The 23,057-nt window shown below is 33.9% G+C and overlaps 1 protein-coding gene and 1 long non-coding RNA gene across 2 annotated transcripts; one reads left to right on the forward strand and one right to left on the reverse strand.

Moving 5' to 3' along the window:
• Positions 1-6,374: 6,374 nt before the first annotated feature.
• LOC142614512 (uncharacterized) lies at positions 6,375-10,406 on the reverse strand. Its single transcript, XR_012840466.1, has 2 exons — positions 10,201-10,406; positions 6,375-9,601 (listed from the first exon to the last, which is right to left on the reverse strand). It is a non-coding gene; the product is annotated as an uncharacterized LOC142614512 (long non-coding RNA).
• A 1,338-nt stretch (positions 10,407-11,744) lies between these two features.
• Positions 11,745-13,106, forward strand: LOC142614925 (aspartic proteinase CDR1-like). The gene has a single exon (XM_075787564.1). The coding sequence runs from the start codon at positions 11,757-11,759 to the stop codon at positions 13,104-13,106; it is 1,350 nt and encodes a 449-aa protein (XP_075643679.1). The 5' UTR covers positions 11,745-11,756.
• The last annotated feature ends 9,951 nt before the right edge of the window (positions 13,107-23,057 follow it).

Genomic DNA, 23,057 nt, shown 5'->3' on the forward strand with positions numbered 1-23,057 from the left:
AAACATATTGTATTTTCCAGGGATCTAAAACTTAACACCAAATAATAATTATAATAATAACTTACAAGATTTACTGGTGGGATTATAACCTATAAGGAATGTTCTAACTTATTGTTTGGATAAATTTATGAGATCTTATTACTTCAAATATATCCTCTTTTTGCAACTTAGCTCTCTTGGAATCTCACCCCTTACAAAACTCCTCAAATTCTATATAAGGTCTAACTATTAAAAGCATGAAGTGATAACCTCAAGAATGAGAGAAGCAATGTCTCAGGTCTGATAGATGAGTGTGTGTTTGTTTTGTGAGAGGGTGTTCTTCTTATTTATACATGAATCTTGACAGTTATTATTCTTGTTTCTTTGCAATGTGTCACACTATAATTGCTCTAATTCCATAAAAACTTAGCTAAGAACCCCTCTAATAATTGTTGTAACATAACTATCACCTTTCACGTGCCTATGACTTGCTGTCACTTGATTATGACCTTGTGAATTGTTTTCTTTAGCTCGCATTAACTATCATACTTTGGCATAAAAAAATAATATAAGGGGTAATTACACTTTTAAACCCTAAATTATGCCCTATTTTACATTTTGCTCTCTATGAACTATCAAAATACATGATTAAACCTTCGAAGTTATAACTCTATAACTGTCACGCCCTGAACCCAAAAGGGTCCAAACATGAGAAACATCTCAAAGGTACTTATAGATTTTTCCCTTTTTGGAAAACCAAACTATAGGAGATCTTTATTTTCCTTTCATTTCCACAGGATAAGAATATATAACCATAAATCTCCACATTACAAGTCAGAGCTCTATAACACCTTTATGAACAATAACTAAAAATCATGTGCCTCCACATAATACATGAATATATATTACGAAACTCTTGGATTAGACAAAGTTACAATCTTATCAAGAATAAGGAATCTTAATATCAAGTCTAGGCCTACCACACCTAAGGCTAACAAACCTCAAGTGACCAACCTCCAATAGAATTAATTAATGTCTCGGTGAACATAGCAAAATCAAGTCACCAACCGTTAATAGCAAATATCTCCAAATTCAACATAGCACTTCAATCATCACCAACGAAGTAAGCTTCATATCTAAGGTATGGTATTACTTTGAGAAACTTTTTGTTTCATCATTTAATCATTCTTGTTACATTATTATTGAAAGAGATCTTGCATTATTCAGTAAGCAATTTCCCAAACTAAAACATGTTTTGCAAACTAGTTATAATCATGAACCTTGCATTTCCCCCACCCCTATTAATTATGCTACTTACTGGGCTTTAGCTCATCTCACCCTCTAACAGTTTTTCAGAGTAATCTATATATTATAATTTGTGAGCACTAACAATATAATTTCCAAAGCCATAAAATCTAACATACGATAATTTTATCATAAATATACCATACTACCACATAGACCGGTCAGGGGATCCACCCACTCACAACTGGCAAAAAGAGCGCGTCAAATAGGACATCTCTTGCATGTGGTCTGTTGGCCCTATGGGCAGCAGCCTCACCTACACACAATCAAGGAACCTCTTCCCCCGTGGGCAGTAGGGAAGAACGCGTCATCCAAAGTGAAAGGGTACTGACCTGGATTTGATTCTGTTGTTACAAAGACTACAGAAACCAAATCGGGTGATCACCGAGAAATCACACATGGCATGGTGTTAAAACCACATAAAGCTCACAGGTTACATACACTTTGAAACACATAGTTTATATCCAGGTAGTTTCAGAAAAAACCTTAAATAATCTAACTTCTACAAAGTTTGTAAGGTTTTCAACTTCATTCTTGTCAAAAAGATTTTCTATCAATTTTCCACATAATAAGACAAGATAAGCATCTTTAATTTTCTAAAATACCATAAATTCCATGATTTCCTTATCAAAGGTAAAATAAAAGATGCTCATTTTCCTGTGTCAACAATTCACACATTTCTCCAAATGCAATACCAAATATGATGCATTTTCATATATAATCATAAATATATTAAGATTATGACATAATAGTTTTTAGGAAAATATAGTTTCCATAGGTAGTTTCCAAAAGCGTGTCTAACCCAAAAACAACATTTATGCAATATGGTTATTTTTTCAAAAATCCCATTAAAAAGCAATTTACCTCGCAACTGTAAAAGCCTAATTCTACAAGCTCCAAGGAGATTAGCTAAAACCTAAACAATATCAAGTAAACTTATCATAATAAGCATAGAGCTTGAAATTGTATCTAGTCATAATTTAGGAATTGCCAAATAAACACTTAATTAGGCAAGCCTAGTATTTAACCTCATCAATAACATATTCCTCTTTCAAAGTTTCTCAACAAATTAATGTTGGGGTTTATGCCCTAAAATCCAATTTATTGGCATGTCATTAATAATTAATGTTTAATTATATGAGACTATTTATAAATGAACTAATGGGATATTATCTTAGTCCATGAGATGCATTGTATGTGATTTATGTGATTTAGTCACAGAAGATGTAAATCACAAGTTCCTTGTAAACTTAAAATGTAGTTCGTAGTCGGTGATGAAATTGGGTGTTTCATCTGCGAAAACTATAATATATCAACTAAAATGATTTGTCTTGATCATAGAAATAGAGATTTCTAGTTGGTATATTGATATGTTTTAAGAGTTAAGACATATTGAACTGAACCGTTGTGAGATTTATTATTCTTCTAACGACTATCACATGAATAATAAATCTCACGACTTCTATTTACATGAACTCTTAATCCTGAGAGAATAATGAACATGATCATGAGATGTAGGTTGCTTTGATATATCAGAAGTGAGATTTATTTGTCGCGGTCAAAATCTCAATATTTTGGGCAGCCACATTTAGTGTTGATGAAACATGTATTCTTAAGATGGAATTCATAGCCTCTTAATGGTGATACAAAATATTCCCTTGAGATAAGTCTAATGGGTTTGGTTATTCAGAGAGTTGGGCCCAACCACTTTAGTAAGGAGTTACTAAAGTATATATTTATGAAATTGGATTTCATAAATATAAAATGAATAATATAAAGGATTAAATCGGGTACTCAAGAATTAAGATGTAGTAATCTTCAAAGTGGCAGTCTCCTTTCATGACTTTGTATTACTACGAATATTTTATGAAGGGGTTACATGTACAATAAAGTTTTGGGATATAATTTATAGATAAGGCCTAGAGGGTAACTATATTTATATAGTGATATTAAATATAATTAATGTTAACTTTGGACTTGTCAAGAGTTGACAAAAAAGCCCAAGGCCCATTGGAGCTAGTGTCTTATTGGTCCCTTTTAGTCCCACTCCAAGCCACACACAAGAGCCCAATTGGAATGGCCCAAAAGGCTAGCCCAATTAGATAATCAGTTCTATATAAGAAGAGAAACATACAGAATTTCGTTAGTGGTGTGAGACATCATTCTGAAATGGTGAGTATATGAGTGTTGGACACTCTCTTATTGTCTCCTTGGAAACTGATTGAAAGACCACACATCTTGGGCATTAAGTGGAATTGGAGTGAAAATTAAAAGTATTCTTAAGTGCTTCAGATCTTCAGTTTTGAATTTCACCGTACCAAGGCAGGCTTTCTTGTTCCTAATTCTAAAACTTACATAGTACATGTTATCAATTGCGAATGAAGTAGAACTGTTAATATTTTCGCTGCGCATGTTTTGTATGAGATACAAACACGTATTTTCTATGCATTTTTCCAACAATTAATTCACAAGGCATAGACTCAAATTTATAATTTAACCCATTTAATATCATCTCCAACATTATAACTAGCTTTCATAAAATTTACACTACATTATTAAGAGACCCATGAAAGCAAAATCACGATATCCTCCAAGACAAGAAATTTAGAACTTCAACTAACTCCAAATAAACCCAATGGCAATGGAAAGATTAAATTTACCAACTATCACATATTATAACTTAAAACCCCTAAATTTTCCACCATTCATAATCCTTAAGTAGCCATTTTTAGCACAAATTATATACTCACTAATCAAATAATTCCACCAATACAAAACCCATTCATAAAAACACATAAATATCACTTCCAATGCTCATAAATCATATGGGTATCATTATTCAAGCTTAGATAAAAATAACCTCAAGTAAAAGTGCAAAACCCACTAAAAATATTAGAAATTTTTACCTCAAATAAAAGATGTGAACGTGCTTATGGGTTCACAAGAATTTTTCAGTGATCTTTCCGAAGAATGATGGTGAAAATGGTAGTGGTGGTGGTGATGTAGTACTGGTGAGAGGGTAAAAGAGTAGAGAGGAGTGTTTGAGAGAAAACAAAAGAAATGAAAGGAAAAGAATAGAGTGAGCCGGCCAAAGAGTGAAGAGATAAGTGCAAAATGAGTGGTGGGGAAGGGTGGGGTAGGTGGGGTAGTTGGGAGGCACGTGTGAACCATTAAAAATCTAACTTTACACCTTTTTTTTTTTTTTTTTCTTTTGGTCAGAATGACTAAGACGTTACATTCTTCCCCTCTTATAAAAAATTTCGTCCTCAAAATTTTACGTACCTTGATCTTGAAAAAGGCTTGGGTATCTTGACAACATATCATCCTCACGCTCCCAAGATGCCTCTTTTGCCGAATGATTCTTCCAAAGCACCTTTACCTAAGCTATTGTTCTATTGCGTAACACTTGCTCCTTACGGTCCAAAATCTCTACTAGAACTTCTTCATATGATAAATCATCTCTAATCTGAAGAGGCTCATAGCTCAAAATATGTGAAGGATCAAGAATGTGTTTCCTCGACATAAACTCATGGAAAACATTATTAATTCCTGACAATGCCAGTGGTAGGGCAATTCTATATTCAACTTCCCCCACTCTCTCCAAGACCTTAAAAGGCTCTACAAACCTAGGGCTTAACTTACCCTTTTTACCAAATCTCATTACTCCTTTCGTAGGTGCAACCTGCAGGAAAACTTTATCTCCAATTTCAAGTTCCAAAGCCTTCCTTTTAATTTCATAATAGCTCTTTTGTCTACTTTGGGCTGCTCGTAGTCGATCACGAATCATATTTACCTTTTCACAAGTCCTCTGAATAATTTCTGGCCCCAAGATCTTTTGTTCTCCCACTTCATCCCAACAAATTGGGGATCTACACTTTCTCCCATACAAAACCTCATAAGGTGCTGCTTTAATACTTGAATGATAACTATTATTGTAAGCAAACTCCACCAAGGGTAAGTGACTAGCCCAACTCTCTTTAAAATCCAAAACACATGCTCTCAACATATCTTCTAAAGTTTTAATAGTCCTTTCAAACTGTCCATCTTTCTGAGGGTGGAAAGCTGTGCTAAAATCAAATCTAGTACCCAAGGCCTTTTGCACACCACCCGAAAAATGAGAAGTAAACATTGGATCTCTATCTGAAACAATAAAAGTGGGTACATCATGAAGTCTCACAATCTCATCAACATAGAGCTGAGCTAACTGATCAAGGGAGTAGTTCACCCAAATAGGGAGAAAATGAGTTGATTTTGTCATTCTATCAATATCACCCAAATAGCATCATGACCCTTAGGAGATCTTGGCAATCCTAAAACAAAATTCATTGTAATCTTCTCCTACTTTCGTTGGGGAATAGGAAGTGGTTGCAACAAACCCGAGGGTTGTTGGTGCAACACCTTAACCTGCTGACAAGTCAAACATTGCTCTACAAAGTAAGCGATCTCCCTTTTCATATTATTCCACCAAAATTTTTCATGAAGATTATGGTACATTTTTGTACTACCCGAATGTATTGTACGTGGGGAATAGTGCACTTCCTCTAGAATCTCCTTTTTAATCAATAGATCATTTGGCACACAAGTCTACTCCCCAATCTCAAAACACCATCCTCAGAAATAAAAATTTAGATTTCTTTCCACTACACACCTCATCCATGATTTTCTTTAAATGTGGGTCATCGGCCTGTGATAATTTAATTCTTTCCACCAAAGTTGGTTAAACACTCAAACTAGCCAGGTAGGCCTTAGAATGGCCCATAACAACCTCAATCTCCATCCTTTCAAGATCCTAAATAATTTCCTTTCGAGTGTTTAGCAAAGTAGCTGAAAAACTTGAAGGCTTTCTACTAAGAGCATCAACTACAACATCAGCCTTACCAGGATGATAGTTAATAAAGCAATGATAATCCTTAACCAGTTCTAACCATCTCCAATGCCTCATACTTAACCCTTGGGTAAAGAAATACTTTAAACTTTTATGATTAGTGAAAATCTAATATCCTTCCCCATACAAATAATGTCTCCAAATTTTCAAAGCAAAAACAATAGCAGCCAACTCTAAGTCATGAGTGGGATAATTTTTCTCATTATTTTTCAATTGACTAGAGGCATAAGCCACAACCTTACCATTTTGCATCAACACACAACCAAGTCCCTTATGGGAAGCATTACTATAAATGACAAAACCCCCCTGTACTTGAAGGGATAGTTAACACTGGAGCTGTGACCAATCTTCGCTTTAGCTCTTGGGAGCTTTTCTCACATTCTTCCTTCCATTCGAATTTAACATTCTTTCGAGTTAATTGTGTCAAAGGAGCTGCAATGCGGGAAAATCCCTCTACAAATCTTCTATAGTAACCAGCAAGGCCCAAGAAACTTCTAACCTCACTCACATTTATAGGCCTATCCCAATTAACCATCGCTTCTATCTTCTTAGGATCCACCGTAATTCCATCCTTAGATATCACCTGACCCAAGAACACCACTTGATTGAACCAGAATTCACACTTCTTCAGCTTAGCATACAACTTCCTTTCTCTTAGAATCTGTAAAACAATCCTCAAGTGTTCTTCATGCTCTTCTTGGCTCTTAGAATAAATCAAAATATCATCAATGAACATAATGACAAAGTGATCCAAGTACTCATGAAATACCTTATTCATAAAATCCATAAAAGTAGATGCGGCATTAGTTAATCCAAACGACATCACCAAAAATTCATAATGACCATATCTAGACCGAAAGGTCGTCTTTGGTATATCCTCACCCTTAATCTTCAACTAGTGGTAACCCGAATGAAGATCAATTTTAGAAAAGACTTGTGCTCCTTGCAACTGATCAAATAGGTCATTAATACGAGGTAAAGGATATTTATTCTTAATGGTGACTCTATTAAGCTCATGGTAATCAATACATAACCTCATAGACCCATCCTTTTTCTCAAAACAATGCATGCCAGCATGATAAGAAGTCAACCAATCCATGCCCAAAATGACATCAAAATCATGCGTATCTAGTAACACCAAATCAGCCAATAAATCTCTACCCTCAATGAAAAGAATACAATACTTAAGCACAAGATTAATCATTAAAGTATCGCCAGCAGGGGTTAAAACCAATAACTCCAAAATCAAGTAGTTCAGGGCTCTCAATAACTTTTCCATTTTTAGCAACCAATTCTGCTGCCATTGGATCAGGCTCCCCATTAGATGTTGGAGAGTTTTGCTTATGGAACTCCCCAAAAGAACAACCCTCCTACCTACACCCACCACCCTGGACCGACCTAGCAATCCTAGCATTGATCCTGTTTGCCACCCCATCAATCTCACCACCATCAGTAGTGACAAATCTCTCATGCCCTTGGCACCGCCTAAGGCCATGCTCTGGAGTTGCAACCTCATCTACATGCCTTACTTTATGTGCTTTCTTTTTAGGAGGTATAGTGTACAAAGGTACTTATGTCTATGCGCAAGAAACAAAGTAGGTAATCGCAAGGCAACATAGAAGGTTAGCATAGACAAGCTAGATAAGAATAAAGGAAAAGTAGGTGGAGGCTAAAACAAATGAAAAGAATAAAGGATTTATCAAACTCCTAATGCTCTGACTTAGATCAAAATCAATTCCTATTTTAAAAGTCTACAAAATCATAATCTAAGTTTTGATACCATAATTGTCACGCCTCAAACCCAAAAGGGCCCAAACATGAGAAACATCTTAACGGTAATTGTAGATTTTTCCCTTTTTGGAAAACCAAACTATAGGAGATATTTATTTTCCTTCATTTTCACAGGATAAGAATATATAACCATAGATCTCCACATTGCAAGTCAGAGCTCTATCACACATTTATGAACAATAACTAAAAATCAAGTGCCTCCACATAATACATGAATATATATTACAAGACTCTTGGACTACACAAAGTTACAATCTTATCAAGAATAATAAATCTTAATATTGAGTCTAGGCCTACCACACCTAAGGCTAAGAAACCTCAAGTGACCAACCTCCAATAGAATTAATTAATGTCTCAGTGAACATAGTAAAATCAAGTCACCAACTGTTTACAGCAAAAGTCTCTAAATTCAACATAGCACTTCAATCATCACCAACGAAGTAAGCTTCATATCCAAGATATAGCTAATTACTCTGAAAAACTATTAGAGGGTGGGATGAGCTAAAGCCTAGTAAGTAGCATAATTAATGGGGGTGGGGGAAATGCAAGTTTCATGATTATAAATAGTTTGCAAAACATGTTTTAGTTTGGGAAATTGCTAACTGAATAATGCAAGATCTCTTTCAATAATAATGTAACAAGAATGATTAAATGATGAAACACAAAGTTTCTCAAAGTAATACCATGAAACTATATATTATAATCTGTAAGCACTAACAATATAATTTTCAAAGCCATAAAATCTAACATACGATAATTTTATCATAAATATACCATACAATCACATAGACCGGTCAGGGGATCCACCAATTCACAACTGGCATGATATTCTCCTCTCTAGTATGCAGACTCTTGGCCTCATGGATAGCAGCCTCACCCATACCCTCAAGGTTTTTTTCTCTCCCCATGGGCAGCTGAGAGCGTGTCAAATAGGACCTCTCTTGCATGTGGTCTCTTGGCCCCATGGGCATTAGCCTCACCCACATACAATCAAGGAACCTCTTCCCCCCATAGGCAGCAGGGAAGAACACGTCATCCAAAGTGAAAGTGCACTAACCTGGATTTGATTCCGTTGTCACAAAGACTACAGAAACCAAATCGGGTGATCACCGAGAAATCACACATGGCATGGTGTTAAAACTACATAAAGTTCACATGTTACATACACTTTGAAACACATAGTTTATATCCAGATAGTTTAAGAAAAAACCTTAAATAATCTAACTTCCACAAAGTTTGTAAGGTTTTCAACTTCATTCTTGTAAAAAAGATTTTCTATCAATTTCCCACATAACAAGACAAGATAAGCATCTTTAATTTTCTAATATACCATAAATTCCATGATTTCCTTATCAAAGGTAAAATAAAAGATGCTCCTTTTTCCATGTCAACAATTCATGCATTTCCTCAAGTGTAATACCAAATATGATGCATTTTCATGTATAATCATAAATATATTAAGATCATGACATAATAGTTTTTAGGAAAATATAATTTCCATAGGTAGTTTCCAAAAGCGTGTCTAACCCAAAAACAACATTTATGCAATATGGTTATTTTTTCAAAAATCCCATTAAAAAGCAACTTACCTCGCAACCGCAAAAGCCTAATTCTACAAGCTCCAAGGAGATTAGCTGGAACCTAAACAATATCAAGTAAACTTATCATAATAAACATAGAGCTTGAAATTGTATCTAGCCACAATTTAGAAATTGCCAAATAAACACTTAATTAGGCAAGCCTAGTATTTAACCTCATCAATAACATATTCCTCTTCCAAAGTTTCTCAACAAATTAATTCACAAGGCATAGACTCCAATTTATAATTTAACCCATTTAATATCATCTCCAACATTATGACTAGCTTTCATAAAATTTACACTACATTATTAGGAGACCCATGAAAGCAAAATCATGATATCCTCCATGACAAGAAATTTAGAAGTTCAACTAACTCCAAATAAACCCAATGGCAATGGAAAAATTAAATTTACCAACCATCACACATTATAACTTAAAACCCCTAAATTTTCCACCATACATAAACCTTAAGTAGCCATTTTTAGCACAAATTATATACTCACTAATCAAATAATTCCACCAATACAAACCCATTCATAAAAAACACATAAATATCACTTCCAATGCTCATAAATCACATGAGTATCATTATTCAAGCTTAGATAAAAATAACCTCAAGCAAAAGTGTAAAACTCACCAAAAAGATTAGAAATTTTTACCTCAAATAAAAGATGTGAAGGTGCTTATGGGTTCACAAGAATTTTCCGGTGATCTTGCCGAAAAATGATGGTGAAAATGGTAGTGGTGGTGTGATGTAGTACCGGTGAGAGGGTAAAAGAGTAGAGAGGAGTGTTTGAGAGAAAACAAAAAAATGAAAGGAAAAGAATAGAGTGAGCCGGCCAAAGAGTGAAGAGATAAGTGCAAAATGAGTGGTGGGAAAGGGTGGGGTAGGTGGGGTAGTTAGGAGGTGTGAACCATTAAAAATCTAACTTTACACCTTTTTTTTTTTTTTTTTTCTTTTGGTCAGAATGACTAAGATGTTACAATAACACTTAACCCATTACCGTCTTTTTTTTTTTTTAGATTACTAAGTATTGTAAAACACGCACACAAGAAGTAGCATTAAAAGACTAATTTATCCTCAATATGCTATTTTTGAGAGAGAGGTAGATTGGTTTTTAATGCTAAATTCTATTAGACTTAACCCCAAAATAGGTGGCATGGAATTAACGCTCCGTTTGTTTTGATGGAAAACTTTGTGTAAAAATAGTTTTTCATGTTTTTTAGTGTTTGGTAACATAAAAAAAGGTGAGTCAAAAGAAAACTATTTTTGGTCAACATAAAAAGTATGGCTTATTTTTAGAGATTGTTTTCCATTAATTCGTTTTTGGAAAACAACTATATTTCACAGCAAGCTAAATAAGGGAAGTTATGAGATTATTTTTCAACTCATTTAAAGTTGCTACCAAATATTAGAAAATGAGATGGTTTATAGAAAATACTTCTTGGAAATGACTCGTTTTCTAGAAAATGTCATTGCTGAAAATAAGCCTTGGTTCTAAAAAAAAAAAAAAAATAAGCCATACCTTTTATGAAAAACAATCTCTAAAAATGATTCGTCTTAATATGTAGATAAATGCATATTAAGACTTGGTTCTAAAAAAAAAAAAAAGAATTAATATTTGATACTTTTAATAAGCCATACTTTTTATGTTGACCAAAAATAGCTTTTATTCATCTTTTTTTATGCATATTTTTTATGCATATCTTTGGTCAACATAAAAAGTATGACTTATTTTTAGAAAATTTTCAACTATCTTGGAAAAATGACTCGTTTTTTTTTAGAACCAAGTCTTAATATGCATTTATCTACATATTAAAACTTGGTTCTAAAAATTAAAAAAGAATTAGTATTTGATACTTTTAATATTGCCATCTGTATATTATTTAAATAATTTCCCTAACAATTCCCTAACGTTACATGGAAATAATTGATTCTTGTAATTCTGTAAAAATGCATGCAAATCACGCGTTAGTCTTTACCAAAAATGTTTTCCTATTAACCATTATCAAATTATCAGATCTTGCCTTTACTGAAAAAATCAAAGAAAATCAACGCAATAATGGAAAGAAATTCGATTTTGTTTAAAACACAAATAGCGTATCTTCATTTTCGTGTCTCTCATTAAATATTTTCTCTGTTCCCCCCATGTAGAGTGCTATATAAAGACTCAAATCCTTTCACCTTTTCATCATCACAAACAATCAACCAGTCATGGCATCTCTTCACTCACTTCTCTCATTCGCTGCATTAGCAACTACATTCTCCGTTGTTTTTCTTTGTAGCTTCTCTCCCATTGAGGCTTCCAATGGGGGCTTTAGTGTGGATCTAATCCACCGTGACTCTCCAAACTCTCCCTTCTATGACCCTTCAGAAACTCGTTCACAGCGCATAGCCAAGGCTTTACGTCGTTCCATCAATCGGGTCAACCATTTTAAGCCAACTTCTTCACTCTCTACCAATGCAGCTCAAGCAGATATAATCTCAAATGGAGGTGAATACCTCTTGAAATACTCTGTTGGTACACCACCAGTCGAAATCCTAGGCATTGCTGATACTGGTAGTGATTTGATTTGGTTACAGTGCAAGCCTTGCAATGGCTGCTACAAACAAACAGCTCCACTTTTTGATCCTACAAGGTCAAGAACGTACAAAAAAGTTTCATGCTCTTCATCCCAATGTGATTCTCTAAAAGGAACCTCATGCTCAGGCAGCAATGATTCAAGTTGCTCATACACCGTGTCTTATGGCGATCGATCTTTCTCAAATGGAGACCTTGCCGTTGACACCCTCACTCTGGGATCAACTACAAGCCGCCCTGTGCCTCTCCCTAAAACTATCATAGGGTGCGGACACAATAACGGTGGAACCTTCCATGCAAACGGTTCTGGGATTGTTGGCCTTGGAGGTGGCGCGGTTTCTCTTGTTTCCCAATTGGATTCTTCTATTGATGGCAAATTCTCCTACTGCTTGATTCCATTCACTTCCCAAGGCGATACCACAAGCAAATTGAATTTCGGTAGTAAGGCCGTGGTTTCAGGTTCTGGAGCCGTGTCTACTCCCATAGTCCCCGAAGATATTGACACCTTCTACTACCTAACACTCGAAGCAATTAGTGTTGGCAGAAAGAGAATCGAACTGACAAAGCCTTCCCAATCGGGAGATTCAGCAGAGGGCAATATTATCATTGATTCAGGCACAACATTGACAATATTGCCATCAGACTTGTACCCCGATTTTGAATCAGAAGTGAAAGCCGAAATTGATTTAGAACCTACTGAAGACCCGAGTGGAGTTCTAAGCCTTTGCTACGAGTCATCATCAGATGATTTTACGGGTCCAAGTATCACAGCTCATTTCACCGGTGCAGATGTGAATCTGAGTTCGAGCACCACCTTCATCAGAGTAGATGAGCAAGTTGTGTGCTTGGCTTTCGTTGCTGCATCAGATGAACCAGGGTCAATTTCCATTTTCGGTAACTTGGCCCAAGCCAACCTGTTGGTAGGCTATGACGTTGTGAAGAAAACTGTGTCTTTCAAGCCAACGGATTGCACAAAGCTTTAAGATGGAAAATGAAATTCCTCTCTCTATCTGGTGTTTTTTTTTTTTTTTTTTTTTTTCCCCCCTTCTTTTAAGTTCATATGTTTTACGAGTGTATTAAGCATGGATTTGTGAATGAATCAGCTCTAAAATAAAAGCTTAAATATTTATCCATTTTTCTTATTCACTTTAGTAACAATTTGGTGTCTTTGTTTAAAAACCGCATAAGTAAAAAACATTTTACAATGAGGGTATTCTACTTTTATTATGCTCTATTCAAAAAAAAAAAAAAAAAAAACCAGGCCAACTAGACAGACCTTTCTGGTACATTATATTCATATATTTTTTTTCCATTGATGGAGAAGAATTTGAATTCAACAAGCTTCAACCCCGGCCCTTCTCCTGTTACGTACGGAAACTTCTCTCTAAAGATTCATTTCCGAAGGAAAGGAGATGTACACATTGGTACATTCCCTAAATCCTCTCAACATTGCTGAACAGAAGGGGATTTTTAATAAATATATATATATATATATATATATATATATATATATTATATACAGTTTTAAACTTTATTTTGTAATGTAATAAGGCTATTAAATTAATTCTCAATATAGCTCAAAAAATGCACATAATACGATTTTTTCTCCCTTTTATTTTTTTGTCTAAATATAAAATATGATAATTATGTTAATTATTAATATTAATAGAGATTTATTGTTTATATAGAATTATATATTCTAACATTTTGGCATTTATTTATGATTGTGTTTTTGTATATAGAAGTATATATTTTATCATTTAAAGAAAATGTGATTTTATAAAATTATAATTAAGTGTCTAAATGTAGTATAGAATTTTAAATAATTTAAAATTATATAATATAAAATAATCCCTCCATTAAAATTATAACATATCATATTTCTTTAAATGCTAAAATATATAGTTCCATATATAACACAATCATAATACATGTGTAGTCCATGGTGCTACAATCTATACTTCTATATACAAATACAATCATAACAAATACCAATTAATATTCATATTTAGAAATGTCAAAGGGAGAATAAATCATATAGGGTTATTTTTTCATGCTGTGTATCCAAAAGTTAGGTCATTTTAAATATACACCATTATCAGTTTTTTTAAGACATTCTCTCATCTCCCTATGTGTGTGTGTGTGTGTATTAAAATACTTAGTATTCTCAAAAGAAAACAGCCGAGTTAATCTCACATTGGAAAAAGAGTGTGAGTTAAAGAGGTTCAAAGCCTATATTGTATATCTAAGAATTAGGTTTTTTTAGATATACACCACTGTCATTTTCTTTAAGATCTTCTCCTCTCTTCACATGTGTGTAGGTTTAAATACTTAGAGGGCGTTTGGATAGCCCGTCCACGTCCAAGTTTTGGCTTTTTTTTTTTTTTTCAACGTGTGTTTGTTACTGTTCATTGGCCATGAATAGTGATTTTAGGCCAATGAACAGTAACTTTTGGAATGAACAGTATTTTTTACCCCTTTAAAAATTATTTTGCTATAGTGTTTTCAGTTTTCAGTTTTCAGCAATAAGTTCTATCCAAACAGACCCTTAGTATTCTTAAAAAAACTAATACACACACAAACACACACCCACACACACACACATATATATATATATATATAATGTTAAGTGGTTGCCTAAAATTTTTATTAAGGAAATAAAATTATTGATGATAATAAATTTTTTTTTTAAAAAAATCCTTAGTACCTTCTCTTAGGTGGAAGGTTAAATGAAAGAATATCCAAAAAATAATTTCGTCCAATTACACAAAGAATTTGACAATAAATTTCACATCTGTTGAGGTGAAAATTTATAATTAGTGTGCCATAAAGTAATGATAATGGTTACTAGATAAGAATGATGTTAATTGATATAGAGTAAGTCTAAGTACACAAAGACAATCTGTAAATGGTAATGATAGTGGTGGTCCTAAAGAGAATGATGTCACCACCAATTATATTCAACCAACTTAATAGGTTGTGCCCTCAAAAAAATAAAAATAAAATAAAATAAAAAACTTAATAAGTTGCAAAAGGAGTTATGAAATTTGTTGTGTTTGTAGCATTTTTCATTAATACATTAACATAAATGCAAGGTTTTAATAAGGCTGAAGACTAAATAAAGAGATTTCTCTTTCCTTCTCAAGAAATCTGTTACTTGTCTAGACGTAGACCACTATGGCTACTGTTCTCAATTTAGATAGATAGATGAATAAGGGAAATGGGAAAATATCATACTGGGTAACAACTTCTCATTTAGATTACCATTTTATATATTTCTCAAAAAAAAAAAGAAAAAGAAAAAAAAGCCTACTATTTAAATGATCGCGTTAAAAGAAGAGCTAAATACACAAATTATACTTATCAATCTCATTTATTTAGTCAGATTTTGTAATTTGTACCCATTGGGAAAAAGACAATCCTTCGACTAATGTAAGCTTGTCATGTACAACTTACCATTTTAGATTACCATTTTATATATTTCTCAACATAAAAAAAAAAGATTACCATTCATAAGATTTTTTTTTATTTTTATTTTTATACAAGATAGAATTTTTACTCTAGCCTAATCTAAGTGTATATGTGTGTAAAGCTCCCTCTTGGAGACTTGAACCCCGACTCTTGCCCCTCACACCCCACAAATATTTATACTTGTAAAGTGACCACTGCACTAAGGGAGAGTGGTGGTACCATTCATAAAATTCTTAAATTCTAAAAAGTGAAAAAAAAGGCCTACTATTTAAATGATCGCATTAAAAGAAGAGGTATATACACAAATTATACTTATCAATCTCATTTATTTAGTTAGATTTTGTAATTTGTACCCATTGGGAAAAAGACAATCCTTTGACTGATGTAAGCTTGGGAAAATATGGGCTTTTACCCTTTCCTTTTAAAAAACTTACCAAAATGTTCCACATCTGAAACTAATTAGAGAAATACTCTTATTTTAAAGCTCAAATTTCTAAAAATCGAGTTTTAATTTAAAACTCGATTTTTTAACAATCGAGTTATAGCGAACTGAAGATTATACTAAAAATTATTAGCAGAGATAAGTTTGTTCCCACCCCCCCCCCCCCCTAAAAGATAAGTTACATACATACAATAGATTTATTCAAAAAAAGAATGAAAGATATGTATAATATATATGGAAAAAATAAAAAATAAGTTACATACATATGATAGATTTATTCAAAAAAAGAATGAAAGATATTTCTGATAGATATGGAAAAAATAAAAGATAAGTTACATACATATGATAGATTTATTCAAAAACAGAATGAGAGATATGTGTGACAGATAATTAGATATGGAAAAAATAAGTTCTCAAAAAAAAAAAGATATGGAAAAAATAAAAGATAAGTTACATACATATGATAGATTTATTCAAAAAAAGAATGAAAGATATGTATGATACATATGGAAAAAATAAAAGATAAGTTACATACATATGATAGATTTATTCAAAAATAGAATGATAGATATGTATTCAACAAAAGAATGAAAGAAATGATATATATATGGAAAAGATAAGAAGATAAGTATGATGTATTATTTAAAAAATTAAAAGAAACTTGTTGAAATTCAACTCAACTTGCCGCTACAGTTTTTTAAATCCAAATCAAATTCATCTTTCTAGGAAAAAAAAAAAAAAATCGTCTTTCTCATCTCCAACCCAAAGATCGAGTTGGAGTAGTGGACCAATATTTTAAATAAAATAACTCCAAAAAACAACAAAAAGCTTAAAAAATATACACACTCATATTGCACGTCCCTCCACTGATTTTTTTTTTTTTTTTTTTCTAGTCATTCTATGAGCTCTTACATAATTTCAAGCCCTAAGATTTTGCTAGAAACTCAAAATTTAAATATTAAGACAAATAAATAAATAAAGTAAAATTCTAAATATTTTTTTAAAACGCAATTAAGGCAATGAGGTGATATACAATTTTTTAGGTATATTGCTATATTTTTAGTCATTTTATTCTTTTTGAGTAATCAAACTACATAATTGAATTTATGTACTTAAATTAATCCTTTAAATTGATTGTATGAATTTGTTCTAGATCAAACTTTAGGTTGTATGAAAAATAAATTGTATTGACGAATAAATTATTATATAATCGTTAAATTTGTTTTTGTTAATTTCAATTGATTTTTCTGATTAATTTTGCTTTTAAATTTGCTTTAATTTTGCCCCCTAAACTAAAATCACGGTTCCGTCAATATGGGGTAAGACTACAAAGTATGTGACAAAATTATTTGTGAGTGACCTTTTATAAAAATAGAAATAAATTAAAACGTCAATACTACTTCTCTGTTAATCCTTAAAATAAATTTGTTTTAATCTGCGTTCCTTTTTAAATTTTAATTACGGTATTGAATGCAGTAGTTTTATTTATTACCATTTTTTATAGAATCAAGATTTACCGTTTAAATGATTGTGATAAACGAAGAATAGATACACAACTTGTTCTGAACAATCTCTTTCCTATGGTTAGATTTTTTACCCAATGGGAAAAGGATTTGACCTTTGTCACTATCATCTAATGTGATGACCTTTGTCACTATCATCTAATGTGATGACCTTTGTCATATTCTAACAAAATATATAATTTAAAAAATGCTAATAAGTTACCACTCAATATGATCTAAGAATACTCCAAAGTATATGACTAAATTACTTTACATGTGAGAGGTAGCAAAATCAACCCAAACTCATTTGCCAACCTAAACCCACCCACTTAAATGAGACTTAAACTCACCAATTATTAATTGGATTAAATGGGTATTAACCCAATTAACATTAATGTTTACGGGGTTTTAATTGGGTACCCAATTATGATCCAAGTATCATTTCTACAAATCACCCAACTCTAAAATACCACTAAAATTACCAAAATACCCCTTGAACCTAAAAAATTACTAAAATAACACCTAAACCTAAAAATGACCAAAATACCCCTAAATCTACAAAATGACCAAAATACCCCTGAACCCCCAAAAATGACCAAAATACCCTTGAAACCAAAAAACGACCAAAATACCCTTGAAACCAAAAAACGACCAAAATACCCCCAAAACCCAAAAAATGACCAAAATACCCCCAAAACATAAAAAATGACCAAAATACCCTGAAACCAAAAAAATTACCAAAATACCCCCCAAAACTCAAAAATTGACCAAAATACCCCAAAAACCCAAAAAATAACCAGAATTCCCCCAAACCCCAAAAAATAACCAAAATACCGCCCAAAACCTAAAAATGACCAAAATACCCTCAAAACCCAAAAAATGACCAAAATACCCCTAAAACCTAAAAATGACCAAAATACCCCTGAAATCCAAAAAATGACCAAAATACCCCTGAAACCTAAAACTTACCTAAGTACCTCCGAAACCTAAAAAATGGCCAAAATAACTCCAAAGCCTAAAAAATAACAAAAATAACCCTAAAACCTAAATATGACCAAAATACCTTCGAAACGTAAAAAATGACTAAAATACCCCCAAACCTAAAAAATGGCCAAAATAACTCCGAAGCCTAAAAATTGATCAAAATAACCTAGAAAGCTAAAAATGACCAAAATACCTCCCAAAACCTAAAAAATTACAACCTACCTCTCCAAACGTGATTAAATCTATCCGGGAAACGAGAGTGGAACTCAATTGCTGGCTTGACAAAGAGGACACCATGTGGAAGTAGCGATCTCCCCTGAACTGGTTCCAAGCAAGTGATCATAACACTAGATTTTTCCACACTAAGGCCTCATCTCAATCTCAAAAGAATTTGATTAAAGGTGTTCTAGATTCTAACGAGATTCACCAAGAGAGTAATGTGGAAATAGAGAGGGTGTTTGCAAAGTATTACACCGAATTGTTCACATCCTCAAGGCCAATGGATTCTTTAGAGATTGTAAATGTTGTGCAACCAAAGGTTACTCAGGCCATGAATTCTCAATTGACCAGGGAATTCTAGGCAAATGAAGTGTACCAAGCCCTGAAGCAAATGTATCCACTAAAAGCTCCAAGCCCTGATGGTATGCCCCGTTTATTTTATCAACATTTTTGGCCTATAGTGGGTAGTTTAGTCACTAAGATTGTCCTGGATTTCTTAAATTTTGGAATTATTTCTCCAAAATTTAATAAAACATATATTGTTTTGATCCCAAAAAAAAACAATCTTAAGAAAGTGACTGGATATAGACCAATCAGCCTATGTAATGTAATTTATAAACTTGCATCAAAAACTTTGGCAAACAGGCTTAAGAAAATTCTCCCATCCATAATCAGCGATACTTAGAGCGCCTTTGTAAATGGGAGGTTAATCATTGATAATGTACTGGTGGCTTCTGAAACAATGCACCACATAAATTAGAGAAAAGGGAGGGCTTCAGGAGAGATGACTTTGAAGCTTGATATGAGTAAAGCCTACAATAGAGTGGAGTGGGCATGCTTGGACAAAATCATGGAAAAGCTTGGTTTCCACCCAAGATGGAGGAATCTGATGATACAATGCATTTCTATAGTCACTTACTCTATCAAAATAAATGGTAAGCCTATTGGGCAAATTGTCCCTACCCGTGGCCTTCGACAAGGTGATCCTTTCTCACCTTATTTATCCTTGTTGTGTGTTGAAGGCCTCTCGGCTTTGATTAAAAAAGTGGAATCCGGTGGACAGATGGAAGGTATTTCTATATGCAGGGGTGGTCCTAGTATTTCTCACCTATTTTTTGCAGATGATAACATTATTTTCTACAAAGCTTCCATAGAGGATTGTGAGGCCTTACAACGGGTCTTACAGATCTATGAGCAGTCTTCGGGGCAACAATTGAATAGGACAAAGACCTCTCTATTTTTCAGCACCAATACTGCACAGGATGTCCAAAAGGATATGAAAGCGGGATTTGGAGCACAAGTGATCAAGTAGCATGAGAAGTATTTGGGCCTCCCATCATTAGTGGGGCGTAATAAGAAGAATACTTTCGGAGAATTAAAAGAGAAGTAGGTCAAAAAACTTGTTGAATGGAAAGAAAAGCTACTTTCCAAGGTTGGAAAGGAAGACTTGGTAAAAGTTGTAGCACAAGCCATTCCAACATATACCATGAGTTGTTTTCAAATCCTTGAGTCTCTCTATGATGAGATGACAAGTCTGATTAGGAATTTTTGGTGGGGACAGTGCAAGGATGAGTGCAAAATGGCTTGGATTTGTTGGGAAAAATCATGTGCCCCTAAGGCTTGTGGGAGCATGGGTTTTAAACAACTAAAACAGTTCAATCTGGCTTTGCTAGCAAAACAAGGGTGGAGACTACAATTGGAACAAGACTCTTTAATGTATCGCGTGTTTACAAGATACTTCCCCAATTGTGACTTTGCCCAAGCAGGTTTAGGTAGTAATCTGTCTTATGCTTAGAGGGGCATTATGGCATCTCAAAATGTGGTGAGGAAGGGTGTTAGGTGGCAGAAGGGTAACGGGCGTAGCATTTTCTAGAAAGACAAATGGATCCCCACCCCTTTAACATATAAGGTTGTACCTCCTTTTTTTTTAACTATGGAAGCTTGGGTCAAGGAACTGATAGATGCAGATAATGGGGCTTGGAAAAATTAGATAGTCCAATGACTCTTCCTTCCCCATGAAGCTAATGCAATATGTGGAATTGCCTTGAGTTCCAAATTACTAAAGGATAAACAAGTCTGGGTGCCTACAGCTAATGGAAACTTCAATGTGAGAAGTGCTTATAAGATTGCCGGGGGGCTAGCTTCAAGGGACGATATGGGGTCAGCGTCTTATGCTAGCAACTTAAGGAAATTCTGGAAGTATATATGGCGGGCTAATGTTCCTCATAAGGTTCGCCATTTTATTTGGAGAGCATGCAAAAACATTCTCCCTACTAAGGAGAATCTAGGGAAAAGAAAGGTTCTAATGAACAGCTACTGTGGTGAATGTATGGCAGAGGTGGAATCAGCAGGTCACATCTTTTGGGATTGTTCAAAATCACAAGATAATTGGTCCATAACTAACTTGGTTCCAATGAGTAAGGATATCCATTTTCACTCTTGTATGGACATCTTATGGTACGTTGTAATGAAGGCACAATGGGAACAAGACCGTGTGGAGACGATTATTATGGTGCTATGGGCTATGTGGACGAATAGAAATGAGATCAAGATTGGTGGAAAGAAGAAATCGAGTCAAGTCTTACTCCACGAGGTGCTGGATTATTTGGGTGAATATCAAGCTAGCTCCGAGATTCTGGTCACACAGATAGCAAAGTCAGTTTCAAAATGGACTCACCATCCACCTAGTTGCTCTAAGATAAATTCGGATAGCGCTGTTTTCGCTACACAAAAAGTGGCAGGTGTGGGGGTAATAATTTGGGATGAAGAGGGTTGTATAGTTGGAGCTTTGAGCAAGAAGATAATGGCTCCCCTAGGTGCCATTGAGGTGGAAGCAAAAGCTATTGAGGTTGGCCTCCAGTTTGCAAAAGCCATGCTTATCCAGAATTTTGTCCTTGAAGGTGACTCGATGGTGATGGTAAATGCCTTGAAGGAAGTATCGCCCCCTCCTGCTATGGTTGCTGCTCTGATGTACAACTCTTTGGCTACTTTTCATGAGTTTTTTCGAGTGGAATTTTCTCATGTTGGTAGGCAAGGCAATAAGCCTGCCCATTTACTTAATAAAACATGCCTTAGGCATTGCTGATTTCTCTATTTGGGTTGAAGAGAATTCTTGTTATATTGAACAAGCTCTCAACCAAGATATACTGGTTGCATTTCAGTCTTCATAAAAGTTGTTACGGTTTCCCATTAAAAAAAAAATGGTATTGAAAGCATTTTTCCCTATCATATCATATATATATAATTTTAAAAAATTTTGGGTGGGCAATTGAAAAATACATGTGGCTCCCGCCCTTGAAATTTTCTTTAGAAAAGACAAGTTTTATTTTAGAAAGGAACTCATCTTTTGGATGAATTCAACTTGAAAATTTAAAATTTAAAATCATAGTTTAGTTAGCATTGCCAAGTTAGCAACAATGCTTAAACTCATCCCTCGCTTTATAGAAAAAGACCAGTAACATCACTTTTTTACCTGTTAATAACACTAATCACATTAGTAATTTGTAAAAATAAAAACAAAATGTTTGTAGTTTTGGTATTTTACAAAGGTTTATTTCTAAATTAATTATTTTGTAAATTAAGCTGGTTTATCAAATATTTTCTAGAAATATATTATTTATCAAAATTGATTGTGAACAAAATAACACATCGAGGGTTGCCAATATCTATTTCTTCTCTCATTCTTTTGTTCTATTTTGGTTTACACCAACCCAATAACTCAAGCATCTTAAAAGACAGTAAGCTCATAGGAACATCAATCTAATACAAAGTATCTTTGATTATTATTTATGTATGAAATCTTTTCACATTGAACTTCTAAACAGGGCCTTGCACAGCAAACCACATTCATTTTGGTGCCTCTTTTGAAGTATACGTAGGCTAAATATGAAATAAAAAAGATGCTTTGGGAGTGTGAGATACGCAGATGGGGAGTACGCAGCCGAACAACCACAAGGGCTTCCAGCAGTGATAGCTAAACTAACCAGATGGGTCGCCCAAAACCTGGAGCTGACATTTCAATCGAAAATCAACGTCGGATCCCTGCTATCCGAAAAACACAGACTGAAGTGTAAGATCACAAAATGCAACAACTCAACAAGTCGTAAGGGAATCATGATTGCATTCAAGTGGTCAGCTCCTTTTTACAATACCTTGAAGCCAAAAGGCTGACTCCTTAATAAAACCCTCAGTAAACTAAGGAGCTTTCACGAAGGCATGGTATTTGGTGATCAGTAGCTTTCTTTAATTATTGGAGCATTCGCAAAAAATTTTATCCAATCTAAGAAAAATGGAAATTTTTGTTAGAACGTCAATTT

Source organism: Castanea sativa, chromosome 11 (assembly GCF_040712315.1).
Source record: "Castanea sativa cultivar Marrone di Chiusa Pesio chromosome 11, ASM4071231v1".
Classification (NCBI taxonomy): Eukaryota; Viridiplantae; Streptophyta; class Magnoliopsida; order Fagales; family Fagaceae; genus Castanea; species Castanea sativa.

Coding starts and splice junctions, on each gene's coding strand:
- LOC142614925 (XM_075787564.1), top strand. CDS start 11,757: ATGGCATCTCTTCACTCACTTCTCTCATTCGCTGCATTAGCAACTACA.